The following is a 17,614-nucleotide window of genomic DNA, read 5'->3' as shown; positions in this document are numbered from 1 at the left end:
CTCTGTTAACTCTACATATGGAGGCCACGCCCTAATATTGGCTGTTGAGCAGGTGAATTTCCCAAATTCAGGTACCAAATTAGCATCCAAATTAGTGGTAGGTGTCAATACCAGATTAGCATCCTGGCTTTCAAATCAGTCTCTTGTGAGGTTAATTAGCAGGATATTGGTGGGATGGGTTCCCTATTTCCTGTTTTATCCTTGGATGACCTGATTGGATTTGAGTTCCTGAAACTTGAACTTCAAGGACTAAATCCTGGATTCAACGTGCCCAACCTTAACTGTCCTGCCTTTTATTCATCTTGATGAGATAAATCACACAGACTAGATGTCTCAAATCACATTGCCTATGATTTCCCATCATATCTTTACAGTAAGGATGATCAAGATGTTTAGTCACAAAGAATAAATTACCTTGGTTTATTTGCATGTACAACTGTGTGAGCGCAAGTAATTTATGGACATCATTTTCTATTTGCCTGTGAAATAGGCTGCTTGTTCTTTATGGGGAGAAAATGGCTTCTTTGGGTTACAATCAGCCTATTTGATGGTCACAGTCACAATGCTGGTAGTTAACCACACAGCTGTTTAGACAAAGACAGACTGAATTTCTTGTACAACTTATTCAGAGCTGTGGCTTCTCTGCTTTCTATTTTGATACGGTTTCAAGTTGCTCACTGTTCAAAGAAATGATTCAAATATCTCTATTGACTCCAAGTTTACTGTTGGGCAGTGTATAGAATTAAATGAACATCAGAGGTTGTGTTGCAACCCAGCAGTTCAAATGCTTTGATTGGTTGATAAGCATGAGTGAGAGGCACAGTTAAACTGTATAGCAGGTAAACAGTATTACCCTAACAACGCAAGGCTTTGGAACAGAGGAGAGGGCAAAGGGGAGGGACTGTAGAAGGAAAACAAGGAGAGTATAGGTGCGCTTTTAATTTTTATTCCGTGTATATAGTGACTGATATCTTCAAATTAGACATGTAAACGTGAACTTCTGGTCCTCCAAGGGACTTTTCATTTGAAAGCCTGTTGGATGATGAGTAGGGCTCCCAGGAGTTAGAAGATCATTCTGGAAGAGTCCATAAGCTGAACAGATTGCTGTGATGTTTAGGATCGGTAGGAGACAGTTCTGGAAGCAGAGCGTCACCTGTGTTTTAACGGTAAGGAGTTGCTGTTTGTAAGCTTGCACGTGTGTCTTAGATCATCATCTCTTGCACCTGTGTGCAAAAATACTTTAAAAAGTTCAAAGTCATATTCAGATGAATTTGTGAGAAACAGTTTGTCTACTAATTTTTGGATAGCCCATAAGGCTATATGTTGATATTTCAAATTAAAAAAAAAAGGGGAGTGCATCTTTAGGCCTCTCTGCACATTGCCACATAAACTAGAACTACTTGTAGAAATACAGGCTTCAGCTTTTGAGATGATGCTTGCCTGATGGAAAAAAACCCATTCAGAGTGCTTTGGTGACTGCATTCTCCCAGACCTGTAAGCTTTTGTTGGTGATGAGAGATAATTAAGGCAGATTCTAGGCTGCAAGTTTTCTAAGCCCTTTGAAATGACATCCCTCCCCGCTTTCTAAAGGCCCAGAAATGTGGTCACAGATCATGAGATGCAAGGATGTGCCTTTGGAGTCACATTGAAGAATGAGCTTCCCTAGCCTAGGACTCATCAGCAGCTTTTGATTACGCAGGTGCATAAAGAGATGTCTGGAGCCTCTTCCACGGCTGATTAATGTCAGAAGAAAATGGAGGGTTCTCCAGAACTCTGTTCTGAACATTGAGGCATGCTTCCTCAGGGCTTGATCGCTGTATCTTTTATGCGTCCCCGGCAGCCAGATGATCCTGGCCACTCTTGCAGCCTGCTTTTCCACCACAAGACACAGGAATGCTGTCTCTGCATTTCCTAAGCACTCTGCCACCAGCCACCCTCCATTTCCCCTCGCCCCACCATTCTGACGCATCCTTCCCAAGGTCAACATCTTCCAGCCAAGCCCTTAAACTTGTTTGGCTGCAAACACTTATTCTTTAAGACCGAATGCAAGTGTCGCCTCCTCTGAGAAGCCTCCCTGACACTTTGAGGAGGCGGCAGGGGCTCCCTTCCCTAGGCCCTCTCAGCGCTTTGCTCCTCTGGCGGCTAGAGCCCTCGTCACATCACTGCAGTGAAATGACGTTTGTCTACTTGTGAGTCCCTGGAGGACAGGGAAGCCCGCTTCCTTCATTTTTAAACAGCCTTCTGGTAACACAGAATCTGGTACTAAGCACACCTTAATTTATGCTTGTGCAATCAATTGAGTGAATTCAACTTTTCACATGTCTGAATGTGTTTCCAATTCTTCATTTCACTTTTCCATGCTTCAGTACCAAGTCTAAAAAATTAAAATTGCTGATAAAAATCTCAAGTATAATTAATGAATTAGACTCTCTTTTGGCACGAATGACCTTCTGGGAGTATGTTATTTGGAAGTTTCTGTATATTTAGGATGCTGGCTCTGTTCACCCCCCTGATGTATGATGTTAACGGAATTACCTTAATACTGTTGCAGTGTATTATGTAAATAATTACACATTTTTTTGTTTAGTGCATTGATTTGACAATTTATTAAATTATAACTTTGTCATCTAAAATAATCAATGAGAAAGAATCCAAAACCACTTAACATACAAACTGTAAATCTCTCTATATTTAACCTTAGTCTGGAAATATTACTGTAATGATGCCATATTATAATTAGGTTATTGTAATATAATAATTGACTGTATTCAGAATACACATCCAAATAAACCATAAGCTCTCTGGGTTTAGAAAAGTCAAGCCATATATCCTTTTTGTTGTATAATAAACACAAATGCTTTTCAATGAAAAAGCTTGAAATAATTCTGTATATATTGACTCACTTATGTACAAAAATATGGCTCAGATATGATGTCTGCCTTCTTTTTTGCTTTTCTCTTTGATGAAGAATGCTCAGTACCAACTTCCAAGCATACAATGGACATGAATTCCAGACTTAACAGATTTTGTTTTTCTTTCTTTCCCTAAAATTAAACTGAAATATATAATTTTGCTGGTTGACTTTGTTGAACTTGAGAAAAAAAACACTTGAATGAGTTATGACAGTCCTCTTGACCTAAATTCACCTCATTGCAAAGCTAGTTTTGAAATGGAGACAAGTTTTCTCCCTGCTGCTGGAATGTATATCGTTCATGTTTCCACTGATGTATTGATGCTAGGGAATACTGTTGCTCCTTGAATTTCAGATTGCTAGGTTTCTCTAAACAGTGATTCTCGCAGTGGGGCTAGAGACTGGCGGGGGAGAGAGGGCAGCTCCTTCCCCTACTGAGAAACTCCCCAGGGAGGAGCCATTGTTGCCCTGTGGGTGCACAGTCGAAGCCAAGACAAGGAAAGAACCTTTGCTCTCAGATACGTTTTGAAAGCTGAAAGGATGTCAGTGTTGTTATTCTTTGGCAAAATAGCCAAACCGGTTTCAGAATCCTCTTAATCAGGCCCAGACATGTTTGGCCCCGTGAACACATTTCACACACACAGGTCAAAACAACTTCCCTGGAGCGCTGGGAGGTGAATGGCTCTACGATGTAGCTGTGGGGAGGGGACAGGTGCTGCTTTTTAGTGCCCAGGTGAGGGCTTCTGAACCTGAAGGAGTCAATTCCCCATGCAGCCACCTCGTACTTAACACCGTAGCCAGACCCCGGGAGGATGTGACTCTAGGTGCAGACACATCCATTCCACTAGTATCTGTTGAATGCCTGCTTTGTGCCAGGTGCTGTGCTTCACGGTACAGTGGGGAAGAGCACTTCCGGGCCTCGTGGGGTTGAGCTGAAACTTGCCCTTCCTGTCAATTTTTGCACAACTGTAGTAACAAGAAACAAAAAAGGTCTAGAGTTGCAGGGATCCCAGATTTATGCCCTTGGACTTCATTGAGTTCCTACTTCAAGTGAGGACGTGGTAGCACTAGTCAATCATGATCAAGTCATAAAATGCTTTCCTTTGGAGGGGCGTTCTCAGGCTGGGCTGCCACTATCGTCGCCAGGGGAACTTTTGAGAAACACCAATGCCAGGTCCCCATGCCGGGCAAGAGGGGTCAGAGTTTCTTGGGAGGCAAAGGAATCAGCATTTTAAAGTTCCCAGGTGATTCTGATGAGCATACGCTGTAATCCCTCTGGTTCACTGTGATAAACAAGGGAGGTTTTGGAATTTCACCCCTGTGCCATATATAATGTGAATGATGACATTATATACGTACTTTTTAGCAAATGAGCGAAAACCACTTGAATTATATGGCCCCTGCTGCCAAAGGGGACTCTTGGAATTCTACGAGAATTTACTCCTGGTTTTAGAGTAAAACCAGTGTAGGATTGGGGGAAGATAGAATATATGGCCATGTGAAGGCCCACACTAAGTCTTGATCAGGTCCAGAAATTTGGGGTGTAGAAAATGGGCTCTAAGTTAGAGTTTGGATAATGTAATATTGGGGGGAGAGAAGGTTGTGGTGAATGGGATACCCCTTTAGCAGGTTTTGGGCCTGCTTGGGTGAAAAATCCACATATAGTGAAAGGTAAAGAGGGATCTTTTATTTGCTTGGAAAGAATGACCGATCAGGGAGTTGGTAAATGGGGAGATTTAGGGGCCCTGAAAACGCCAGCAAACATAGACAAAGTTCCAGAGCTTACTTTCAGCACAAAAGAAAATTGATGGAGCCCTCTCCGTTTAAGTGCTAGCTCTTTGCGAGCGAAGGGGAGGGCGCTCTTGTTAAATAAAAGAGGGCTTCTCTGTAGCACCTGCTGTGAGTGGATTAGCCAGCGTGGAGTGTCTTCCCTTCCAGGCACCCCTTTGCTCAAGTGCTGTTCGTGTGGGAAGGCGGTGTGGTGCTTCCTCTGCAGCTGTGGCCCTTCACCTGGAGAAATGAAACACAAGGCAAGTTAAGACGCGAAAAGTACAGTTAGGAGTTGAGAGTTGCTAAACTGTGGTTCTTCCAGCCAATTAACGAGCAGGTTTGGTGGTCCAGGAAGCATCACAGAGGAGCCTCTCCCAGAGAGGAAACGGGGCCCTGTGGGTTAAAGTGAAAATGCTGGAAGCCAAAAAGGGAGGCTTTTCTTTGTTTGAAGACGTGGAAATTGGGTTAACTTTGCGGAGAGGGCTCTTTGATTTGTAGGAATGAGTAGGAGAACTGCTTCCCTCAGTTTCTGTAATTCAGCACATTTAAATGGGATGGAGGCTAAGTGAGGTTAGTTATATTTGCTGTGAATTGAGGGAGAGCCATAATCCATACTAATGGTGGAATTTCGTGCAGTGGTTTATGCTGAAGTCATAACAGCATGGAAGACCCAGGAGCTTATTGACTGAATTCTGCGCCTGCAATCATGGACTCACGCGGAGCTAGAATAATTTGCACCAGCCCTTAATTACTTGAGAGTGACTTGTAAATGATAAACTTGGTTAATCATCCCTGGATTAGATATCAGTTGAGGTTTTACTAAGTGCCAGGCACTGTTCTGGGCTCTGGAGATATTGCAAAAATCAAAATAGAAAATATCCCTCCCTGTGGAGCTGATACTCTTGTAGGAATGATGAGATTCAGATGATATTTATTTTATTTTACCCCTCAGGAGGCAAGAAGGATCAGGTTATATATATAGCAGACAAGTGAGTTAAACTAGCCTGGGCCATTTGGATATCTTTCTTAAAAAAAGAAAAAGAAAGACATCTTTTACCGATAACCAGGCATTTTAGCTAGGCATACACTTGGAGTAATTTCCCCTCTGCTCATGGATTTGCCCTGATTCGTCCACAGCTGGGGAAAATGGAATAAAGTGAAGCTAACTGGCTTAAGATGATCAAACGCATGTCCTTGGCCTCTTTGGCACTGTTTCATCAGGTGATTAATTATCTCTGGCCTTGAGATTGATACTGAGAGCCAAAGTGAAATCTGTCTCAGAGGCATTTGCTTTGGTGATTTAAGATAAGGAGTTTCAATTGTAATTTGTAGACTCCACATTATTTACAATGATCTCCAGTGGGGATTTAAATCTCTGTTATACTCTCCCCTGCTATGTTTGTTACATTGCTATAAGCACACATACACATGAGAGAACAAAACACCCAAATAAAAAAATGGAAATAAATTTACTCAAAAATATGCAACAGACTCACATTAAAACAGATCTCTTTCTCAAATTCAGATCTGCAACTAGGCTAATCATATCACCTAGAAAAACTTTTTTTTTTTTCAACAAAGATATATATGCCTATTTTTTGGCTGCAGAACCTATCCCTTGCCTCACTCTCTTTGCTGTGCAAAAGCGTCCTATGAAGACGTGGTGTGAACAGTATGACAGAGGTAAAAAGTGAAATTGCCCAGTAATAGGTTGGGGGAAGCAGGGAGCCCAGCCTACTGGCTGCCCACCCAGGCAGGGAGCCTGAGTCCTAGGCACTTCAGGAGGCGAGGATGGGGTGGGGAGTTAGCATTTGCTGAGACACAGTACTGTGGTAGGGGAGCTGGACACAGAGCACGCCAGCTGGAAGCCGGCTGGGCACCAGTCCGTCCTGGCATTAAAATATTACCAGTGTAATTCAGAAAGTGGTGTCAGTTAACTCCAGTCTCCACCCACAAATCCTTCTATAACCCGTGCAGTGTATATGGGGTCTCCTCCCAAGAGTGCTCTAGGTAACGAGTGGAAATTTGGAGAATGTTTGTGGGCTATCAGTTTGAATGGATGCAAAATTCTCAGTTGCCTGGGACACCCCATGTCTTGGCCTGGCCCTGCAGACATGCCAGGGCTTGAAGCCCAGCCCTGCCACTTACTTAGCAGTGCTCTTGGGAAAGTTGTTAGTGGCCTATAGTCCTGATTTCCTTGTGTGGAAATAATAATGTCTGCTTCATAGGGCTTTTGTGACAATTAAACCTAAGCACGGTAAGCAAAGGATGACTTAGCAATGCAACGGGGGCAAAGAGAGCAAAAATGTACCCTGACATCTTCAGGAGGGTTGGGGACAAGGGTGTCCTTGCTCAGCCAACAAAGGGTTTCTTAGACCCGACAGCTCCATCCTCCATCCATTTCTCGTTGCCAGTGACATGAGTGGGGTGGGCCTGGATCTGAAACAATGTTGCCAACAGGACGGGGCTTTCTAACGGTGGAGGGAGTTTAAGCATTTGTACAACTAAAAAAATCATGATTAAGAAGTTTTGTCACCTGAATTTTGATGTCCAGGGTCAAAGTCTCGGTCGTGCCATTTTAATTCATGCGCGGATTGCCTTAGTATTATCCCCAAACCACACCCAATTTAATCTTTGCAAATACCTTCGAGTTTGGACTTTGATCCCCATTTTACAGACAAGGGTAAGGTCTCTGTTGGAGTTGGGGATTTTAACCTGGAGCCAAAATGAAATGTGTGTGGTTCATGCACAGTTTACGTACATGAACATGTAGACCTGGGCTTTGGTTCTACAGAGTTAAAGGCAAAGGTTAGTGTATTAAAAAAATTTGGAAGGATGGGTTTGTCATGTGAAAAAGTCACAGAGCTTTATTATGAAAGCACATGGCATTGGGTCTTTGTTGGGATTCACATTTTAAAATCTCAAGTTTCACCCCAGACACCTCCCGATCCAATCAAAAGATCCCAAGAACCAAAACAAACAAAAACCCGAAAAAAAACCCTCAAGTCTCTTGTCTGTCTTAACTTTTGAACCAATGAGAAGCAGCCCGAATGCCAGAGAAGAACAGAGCTTAGCTGTCGCATAGTCCAACACTTTGATTTTGGAGTTGCAGAACCTGAAGCCTGGAATGGTTAAATGACAGATGCGAAGTCTTACAGTTAGTGGCAGCCCTGGGTCTGGACCCCACTCTGGCACCAGGGCTCATTTGTGTACATGAAGTTGCCCCATCTTGAAAGCACCACTTGTTTCTTGGGAGGTAGCACATTAGTCCCTGTTTCATCACAAGGTGGTAGTAACATTCCTTGTTACCAAGTTGCAGAAATGTGTTAAATACTGTTCTAGATTTCCTTGGACACTGAATAGGTTTCTGGCCACCCTCCCCACTCCCATCAGTTGCTGCTTGTGCATGCAACGCAAAACAATTTTAACGTAATTCTTTTTTTTTTTTTTTTAAATATTTATTTATCTTTGGCTGCATTGGGTCTTCATTACTGTGCGCGGGCTTTCTCCATTTGCGGCGAGCAGGGGCTACTCCTCGTTGCGGTGGCTTCTCTTGTTGCGGAGCACGGGCTCCAGGCGCGCGGGCTTCAGTAGTTGTGGCACGTGGGCTCAGTAGCTGCGGCTCGCGGGCTCTAGAGCACAGGCTCAGTAGTTGTGGTGCACGGGCTTTGTTGCTCTGCAGCATGTGGGATCTTCCCGGACCAGGGATCGAACCCGTGTCCCCTGCATTGGCAGGTGGACTCTTAACCACTGTGTCACCAGAGAAGCCCAATTTTAACGTAATTCTTAAAAAAAAAAAAAAAAAAAAAAAAAAATTCCATGGTTCGCCTCTCGTCTTTGTCATCCCACTCTGCCCTCCCTCTCCAAGTGTCCTAGATGCTTCAAAGGCGACGGGACAAGCCACCTCCAGCTAGTCATCTGACTGTTGTTGTTGCGGTTCCCTGGCAGCCAGAAAGCTGCAAGTTTAAGTTTAGGGAGTGACAATGTGCTGATCCCGTCACCAAATATTTATTTGACATTATTGACTTTTTGTGGTAGTAAAATAAAAGTCCCTCATTGTACCAGCATACCTTGGTATAAGGCAATGAAAGTTGACATTGATAAACATTGCGCTGTTTCATCTACATGGCACTGGGGTTGACTTCATGTTACTTATCAGGAGATAGAATAGTTTATGTAAGAACATATTCAATGCTTAATGTGCTTTTAAATATAGCTTTGAAAACATTTTCTTTAAAAACACATTGATAATTTGCTTTTATATGTAAAATTGCTTTGGAAGTTTTTTTCATCTGTGATATTTAAGTAAAAACAGAATAATTAGTGTTCTGTTTTAGAGGCCAATCTCTCCTTTCCTCCACTAGAATGTATAGTTTTTTCCTTTGGAGTCCTGTAAAATCAGGTCATAGAATAATGTGTTGCCATGGCAGAATGTTATAGAAGTTTCTGTATTCTTTGGAAGCCTTCAGTTGGTTTACATCCTGACTTTTGTAGTTCTCTAGTCTTTTTTTTTTTTTTTTTTAATTATGTACCTATTTGGCTGTGCCGGGTCTTAGTTGCGGCATGCAGGGTCTAATTCCCTGACCAGGGATCGAACCCAGAGTCCCAATCCCTGCATTGGGAGCACAGAGTCTTAACAACTGGACCACCAGGGAAGTCCCTGGTTCTATAGCTTTTTAATGTCTTTTTGGCTGCCCAGCAGTTGCCATCTGGTTGATTTGTTGCTGGATCCCTGGCTCCCCTGGCTGCCCACCATGTCTTCAAGCTGCTGAAGACATTTAGTACAAACCCAGAAAGATCACTGTGAGAAAAACCTTTATTCCTCCCTGCCGAGAGTGTGGAAAACAAAGAACAGGACATTTTCCTGGTTTTAGCCACGGTTGAAAAGAGATTTAAATTTACTTCTTTTTGATGTTTATGGAATGTATACTTTGTGTCAAGACCCGTGTGTTCTTTTTTTAGGGAAATGGCAAAAAAGTAGGTAGATTGTTTATTTTTTTTAAACCTTAACCTTGCCCTGCATCCCCACCCCCAAGCCCAACTAATTTGTCTCCCTTCAGTTTTGGAAAAAAGAACATAAATCGCACATGTCTTGCGATTGCCTTTCAATCACTCGGAAATCCCCAACTTTTTCCTCTTTACTTTTTCTTAAGCCTTTTGTATCTTAAAAAATTCTCCTTTGACTCTAACTTCCCCTCTTTCTACTAGTAACCACATTTCTCTCCTTTATAGTCAAGTTTCTGGAAGGAATAGTTTATATTCAGTACCTTTATTATTTTTTAAAATTTATTTTTATTGAGGTAACGTTGCTTTATAACATTATATAGGTTTCATGTATAGGACTTCCCTGACGGTCCAGTGGTTAAGACTCCATGCTTCGAATGCAGGCAGTGCAGGTTCGATCCCTAGTCCGGTAACTAAGATCCCACATGCCATGTGGCATGGCCAAAAAAAAAAGAAAAAAAAAAGTGGAGATATTCATTCCATGAATGATTTCTCTTTTACCAATCATTCTTTTCTCAAGTCTGAATCCATTTGCTTTCTGTCCAACCAATGGAATTATTCTAACAAGGATTACTGTTACCTACTGCTGCATAACAAACCGGAAGAGAACTAATGGCTTAACTATCTGTTATCAATTATCTATTATTTCTTAACAACTATCTGTTATCTCTCTTGATTCTGTGGGTGGCTGGGCTCAGCTGGATGGTTCTTCTGTTTCATGTGGCATTGGCTGGGTTGCAGTCATCTGTTGGCTTGACTAGGTTGGAATGTCCAAGACAGTTTGAAAGTTGGTGCTGGGGTATCAGCTAGGAGATCTTCTGGGCTGTCAGCCAGAATGCCTTGGTTTTTCTCCGTGTGGTCTCTCCATGGGTTTGGACTTCTCATAGCTTGGTGGCTGGGTTCTGAGGGAGCATTCCCAAGTGCAAAGGCAGAAGCCAAAGGTCTCTTAAGGACTAGCCTAGGAAGTTTTATAGTCTCACTTCTTCCCACATCCTTTTGGTGAAAACTGGTCACAGGGCCAGCCAGATCCAAGAGGAGGGGATATAGAGTCCATTTCTTGATAGGTTAGTGGTACAACCACATTGCAGAAGAGCTGTGAGGGTGCTGCAGTCATCTTGTAAACACAATTACAGGAAAGATCTGGCCCATAATGTCTATTGTGCTGTATTGAGAACCAGTATCTGTATCTGTATTGGCCTGTATCTGGAAAACAAAGAACAGGACATTTTCCTGGTTTTAGCCACGGTTGAAAAGAGATTTAAATTTACTTCTTTTTGATGTTTATGGAATGTATACTTTGTGTCAAGACCCATGTGTTCTTTTTTTAGGGAAATGGCAAAAAAGTAGGTAGATTGTTTATTTTTTTAAACCTCTATCTGTTATCAATTATCTATTATTTCTTAACAACTATCTGTTATCTCTCTTGATTCTGTGGGTGGCTGGGCTCAGCTGGATGGTTCTTCTGTTTCATGTGGCATTGGCTGGGTTGCAGTCATCTGTTGGCTTGACTAGGTTGGAATGTCCAAGACAGTTTGAAAGTTGGTGCTGGGGTATCAGCTAGGAGATCTGTCTCTGCAATGCAATTTCCCCTTGGGCTCCAGATCGACATTCCCAATGGTCTGACTGTCCCAGGCTGTGGGAAATGCGGCCACGATCCACCTGCCTGGCCTTCCTGTCTTCAGGCTTGCATCACTCCAATCCACCTTTTTTTTTTTTTAAGATTTAATTTTATTTATTTTTGGCTGCGTTGGGTCTTCGTTGCTGCACATGGGCTTTCTCTAGTTGCGGCGAGCGGGGGTTACTTCGTTGTGGTGTGCGGCTTCTCCTTGCTGTGGCTTCTCTTATTTCAGAGCATGGGCTCTAGGCGTGTGGGCTTCAGTAGTTGTGGTGCGTGAGCTCAGTAGTTGTGGCTGGCGGGCTCTAGAGCGCAGGCTCAGTAGTTGTGGCACACGGGCTTAGTTGCTCTGTGGCATGTGGGATCTTCCCGGACGAGTGCTCGAACCCGTGTCCCCTGCATTGGCAGGCAGATTCTTATCCACTGCGCCACCAGGGAAGTCCCTCCAATCCACTTTTTACACTGCTTTCAGAATGACTGATGTTTTGATGCAGCACAGACAGCTAAACATCTTTCCTGATTTGAAACTCATCAGTGACTCTCCATGGACTTCAGATAATATTTATACTTTCTAACATGGCTCATAAGATATTTTATGGTCTGACTTTTTTTCTCATTTCCTATTATGCCTTTTTCTTTTTTTTTGTTGGCCTCGCTGCACGGCCTGTGGGATCTTAGTTCCCCAACCAGGGATCAAACCTGTGCCCCCTGCAGTGGAAGCATAGAGTCTTAATCACTGGACCACTAGGGAAGTCCCTCCTATTATGCCTTTCTAGTTATTTTCAGTTCAGCCATCCTGGCTGCCTTGTGGTTTCCAGACTTGCTAAGCTTTCTTATGTCTTTTGGCCTCTGCATGTGCAGAAATGCCTCTATCCCAGGGAGTGTGGCCAACTCTCCTTCAACTCGAGCTCAAGCCACCTCTTCCTGAAACTTTTCCTGTACCTCCACCCCTCCTCAGCCCTGGGCTAGAGGGGGAATCCTCCCTTCAACTCCTTCTCTGAAGACCCATTAATGCCCCTGCATAAATCTGATGCCCCTGTAGCAACCATGATGCCATCCTCTCCTATTTACATTTTCTGCTTACATTCTGCCAACCAGGCTATGAGTTTTTTTGAGGTCACTGGGTAGTGTTTACCTCTAGAGTGCTTGTACATATTTGAGGTTTAATGACTGTTGAATACAAGAAAGGATCCAGAGGGGCTACCTAGCAGGAGCTACTGGTTAGCATTAAAGATAATGCACTTAATTCAAAAAATGAACTGGAAGTTGAATATCCACCAATGGTAAAATGGTTGATTATGGTACATCCATATTGTTGAATATTTTGCAGCTATTACAGGAGTTGGAATGGTCTGGACTAAACTAAAAAGAAGTCTGTGATGTATTATTAAGGGAAAAATGCATGACAAAATTTTACACTATATATAAATAGAAATGTGTATATGTGTTTGCATATGTTTGTATGAACAGAGCACATATGGAAAGATATGCTTCAAACTGCCAATGTTGGTTACAGTGAACTTGCTTTGTTATTGTAATTAACAGTCAACAGGTAAAAAGTAAGCAATGGTATTCAGAAATTAATTTCAAAACCAGATATGAACCTGTAGACAAACAAGAAACATAGGAGATAGTGTACAAGAATAAGTATTTCTTTAGCAGCCTAGGAAATGTTTACAAAAGTGGAGATCTTTTTGATTTTGGTGTGTGTCTGTTGAGTGCTTATATATGCGTAAAATTAAGTCTGTAAAGATTTGGAACAAAATGTTAACGGTAATACTGTCTGGTTGGCAGATGATTTTTATTTCTACTTTTGGCTTATCTGTGTTATGTAATTTCAAAACAATGAGCACATCTTATTTTCATAATAGAAATAACATTATTTCTAAAAACAGAAGATAGTACATAAAAACTGGTACCATTAAGCTGTCTGTTATCTGAATACCCAAGAGTTGAAAAAGCAACAGTAGTATGAAATGATTACAGAATGAATCCATTTGAGAACAGCAGTTGCCACATAACATTTTTCTTCCCTTCTTGTAGCAAAGATTGAAGGAAGAGAAGGAAGCCAAGCGGGCTCGTCTGGATGGGAGACATGACTACTTACTTGCGATTGTAGCTGCCTGTGTGGACCTCAACAAAACTGAAGTGGAGGATGCCATTCTTGAGGGGAATCAGGTGCGATGCATTTGAGTTCTCACTGACTTGATTATGGAGGGCACAGCTGACGTTGTCCTATGGCAGGGTCTGTGCTGGGCCTTAGGGAAGGGTGTCTGTTTCAACATGCGCAGGACCCTATTCTGGCTTGGTATGGGTGGTGGCAGAATGAGTTTGGGCTCTCCAGCTCTCCATGTTGAATGGGGTACTTAGAATTGACATTTGAGTTCCGTGATTCTGACAGTGATGTCCGTGTCTCTCTACATCCAGTGAAGCTGGGCTCAGGCACCGATTTGGAACCTGAGGTTAGAGAACAGAATCTCTTCTCAGCTGCTGATTTATCTTGTTTTTTTTTTTTTTTTTTGAGTTTATCCTGTTCTAGCCTGGGAGATTGAACTGTGCCATACTTTTCTGGCTTTGACTTTGATTTGGCAGCTACATCTGGTTTCTTTTGTTCCTGACCTGACTTCCATCTTCTGCCCTGATATCCCTCCAAAGCCTGGGGCGTGATTTAGTTGGTGGGGAAGACCAAAATACGGGAAGATACAATTTCCTGGGCAGGGAGGAAGGCATACCAGGAGCTGTGATGTTTCCTGAAGTTTTTTTGTTTTTAAACTTTTTAGGCATTAAAAAAGAAATAAAGAGAAGAAAGGAAGGAAGCCCTTTTTGTTGACAGGGATGTCACATTGTTGATAACACTTTTTAGTGATAGGCTTGTAAATGTTTGACAACCAGCTTTGGGCAAGGGGAAGGAGGAAGGCACTAGTTTGAGCATTTCCTGATTCTGTGGTATAAATATTCCCACCATAGCTGATTCCAAACTACCAACATGACATTACTAAACACTGAGTTGGGAAGAGTTGTGGTCAGTTGGCTGTCCCAAGCCTGTACGAGCCGCCTCTAGCCCTCTGCTGGCTTTATCCCTTCCTGCAGTGCCACTTGGGTAGGGTTAATTGGGGTCAGTGGACCAATTCAGGGTGGATAACAGTAAAGTAGTTAAACTACAGAAGGAATCAATTAGGCGTTGAGGAAATGTCCATTTCCTTTCTCTCCTCCTTCTCATAGCTAACATTTATTGAATATTTACCATATGTCAGTCTCTGTTCTGATTTTTATCTATTATCCCATTTAATCTTCGTAATACCAGGAAGTAGATAAAATTATTCCCCCCAAATGGAGGCATAGAAGGAGACAAGTTCACACGGCTGATTCAGGCTTGGAGAGACATCTGGATTTGGGATAATGCAGGTGGAATAACTGAATAAAAGCTCTGAACTGTAGGAATCCCAAGTCACACTCTATGCGGTATTCAGGACCCAGGAATGTCAGGACCCCGGAGGCTTAAAGACAACATCCTGTCTCAGGCTTACTGAGCCTGAGGGTGAGGGGAGGGCGGGGAGGGAGTTTTAAGATTGGCCTTGATGGAAGTAGCTCCCCCGTCACATTCTTGGCTTGAAATTTAATCTCAGTGAGTGCATCCTCCTCATCGCCATGGCATCCTCACTCAAGGAAATGTAAGCAGAGAAAGCAGGGCAACTTGCTTTTTCTTACGAATGGTGGTTTTATCTATAACATGGTAGAAATTGAAGGGGGCTTTTTTTTCACACTTAAATTTTCAGGCTATATCTTTTCTGTTGAAAATTTTTATTTTAAATTGCCGTAAAGTACACATAAGATTTATCATCTTAATCATTTAAGTGTACAGTTCAGTAGTGTTGAGTACATTCATCTTGTGCAACCAGTCTTCAAAACTCTTTGCATCTTGCAAAACTGAAACTATGTTCTTTAAACAACTCCCCATCCTCCCCTCTCCCAGCCTCTGGCAACCACCATTCTACTTTCTGTCTCTGTGAATTTGACTACTTTAGATGCATCATGTAAGTGGAATCATACACTACTTGTCTTTTTGTGGCTGGTTTACTTCACTTAGCAAGATGTCCTCAGGGTTCATCCATGTGATAGCGTGTGTCAGAATTTCTCTCCTTTTGAGGCTGAATACTATTCCATCATAGGTACATACCACATTTTATTTATTTATTCATCTGTCAGTGAACAGTTGGGCTGCTTCCACCTTTTGGCTACTGTGAATAATGCTGCTGTGAACGTGGGTGTGCAAATATCTCTTCAAGACCCTGCTTTCAATTCTTTTGGGTATATACCTAGAAGTAGAATTTAGAATTGCTGGATCATATAATAATTCTATTTTTAATTTTCGGGGAAATGCCACACTGTTTTCCACAGCAGCTGTACCATTTCACATTCCCACTGACAGTGCACAGGGTTTCAATCTTGCCGCATCTTCACCAACATGTGTTAACTTTTTGGTTTATTGACAGTATCCATCCCCATGGGTATGTAGATTTTATCATTTCTCTTCCCATTTGAATTCAAAATTGTGCTATTGACTGTTTTAAAGGAGTGCTCCCATTGGTAGCAGGCCAGCTGGCAGACCTCTAGATGTACAGCGAACCTCATGGGTGGGACTAAGGTGCTATAGGATGGAGTATTCCGTAATCATACGTGTTCTCATCATGGCGGTTTTCTGCAGTTATCGGAATTGAACGTTACTTATCTATAGTGTATTAGACCGGGTTTTGAAAGGTTTGTTCTCTCTTTCTGATCTGCAAATGGGTGAAAAATTAAACACTCATCAATATTTATATCTGCCTTTAACAGCTCAGCACTTTAGGAAATCAGCCAATATGGAGAGACAGTCTTTTTCAAATGTGTGTATGCCGCAAATATTTTTATGATTAATCAAAGCACTTCTGTGAATTTAGTCTTTACTATGGTAAGATATTTAGTCTTTCATGGTTTTATGTTAAAAAGATATGATCCTTTCTATATGGTTTGCTGAAGTCCTATGCAGATAAGAAAGATGATAGTAACTGCTGATTTAAACGTGGTTTCTGATTCAGTCATTACTTTGCCTTTCCTTTTTCCCAGATTGAAAGAATCGATCAGCTTTTTGCTGGTGGAGGTCTTCGTCACCTCATGTTTTACTATCAGGATGTAGAGGTAGCAGAAACAGGTATTTAAATTTGATGTGACGTAACCCAGAAATGTGTTGTTAGATTGATCCAAGTATGGCATGAAGCAGGAGGCCACTGGGAGCACGGACCACTTTTACCTTGGGGGGTGGGACGGGTGGGGAGTGGTGAGGTATGGTGGGTGAAGCCCAGTGGAACAGGTTCTGTTTTCACCCCAAGCAAAGGACAAATGGTGGTGGGTATGAAGCCTGGTGGTTCTAACTTGATTTGGGGTATTTTGTTTTCCTTTGCAGGCTGTGCTGGCAACTGGAGAATAATAAAATAATTTACATTTTGAGACTTCCCTTCCTTACATGTTAGCTCATAATGTGCAGTTATGTTCTAGAACTGCTTTTGGGCATCTGCTTCTTTTTATTTCTTTTTAACTTAGGAATTGTTGCCAATAACAGTAGTTTTTTAGTTAAATATCATATCATGTTCATTTTCTACTGACTGTGATTCAAAGGAATAATATTGAACGACAAGTTTAGCCATTTTCACTTAAGAAAAACTTGCAAATCTTTACGTGGATTCAACTGGCATATCCCATTCTACTTTTATGTGAATTAATGCAATTTTAAAGTCAAACTAGGGACATAAACAAATATATTATGATTATATTAAAATCATATATAGGGTCAATCCCTTTATGACCTTTTGGAAGAAAAGGAAAATAGTTATTGCTCTTGGCATACAGTATGACCATGGTTTTTGTTTAAAAACTGAGGAAATTATGCATGCATAAGTGCCTGGCATTTTCCCAAAATTATCCGTTTTATGTTTTGTGGTCAGAAAGGGCATTACATTTTGAGTGAAAAAATCAGAAGACAAAAATTTTAAATTATATCCCAGATTGCAAAACATCAGCTCAGGTGAATAAGTTCACCCATGAACTGTGCGCTGGGTGAAGCTGGCCTTTGTGTGTCAATCTTACATGGAGTAAGAAAGGTTCATGGGATGTAAACATAAATGCAAGCTTGTTTTTGTTTCCCACTCTCCCTTTAAACCTTTTCGGTAGGAGTAGCTTTTTTTCTGACCTTGAATTGAAATCCAGACAACCCCATGAACTTTTCTGGATATTCTTAGATAAGAAAAGTGCCCATGGTTGTTTCCAGTTACAAACACAGT

At 41.9% G+C, this 17,614-nt stretch overlaps 1 protein-coding gene across 1 annotated transcript in view; it reads left to right on the top strand.

Annotated features, from left to right (window-relative positions):
- Nucleotides 1-17,614, top strand: part of DNAH5 (dynein axonemal heavy chain 5) — a 259,490-nt gene that overhangs the window by 45,263 nt on the left and 196,613 nt on the right. Inside the window, exons 2-3 of the mRNA XM_061189135.1 lie at nucleotides 13,344-13,478; nucleotides 16,404-16,488. Coding sequence (XP_061045118.1) covers nucleotides 13,344-13,478; nucleotides 16,404-16,488 — 220 coding nt within the window. The remainder of the gene's footprint in view (nucleotides 1-13,343; nucleotides 13,479-16,403; nucleotides 16,489-17,614) is intronic.

The sequence above is a fragment of the Eubalaena glacialis genome, chromosome 4 (assembly GCF_028564815.1).
Source record: "Eubalaena glacialis isolate mEubGla1 chromosome 4, mEubGla1.1.hap2.+ XY, whole genome shotgun sequence".
NCBI lineage: Eukaryota > Metazoa > Chordata > Mammalia > Artiodactyla > Balaenidae > Eubalaena > Eubalaena glacialis.
The sequence above is the reverse complement of the archived record's forward strand: the minus strand, read 5'-3'. Positions and strand labels throughout refer to the sequence as shown.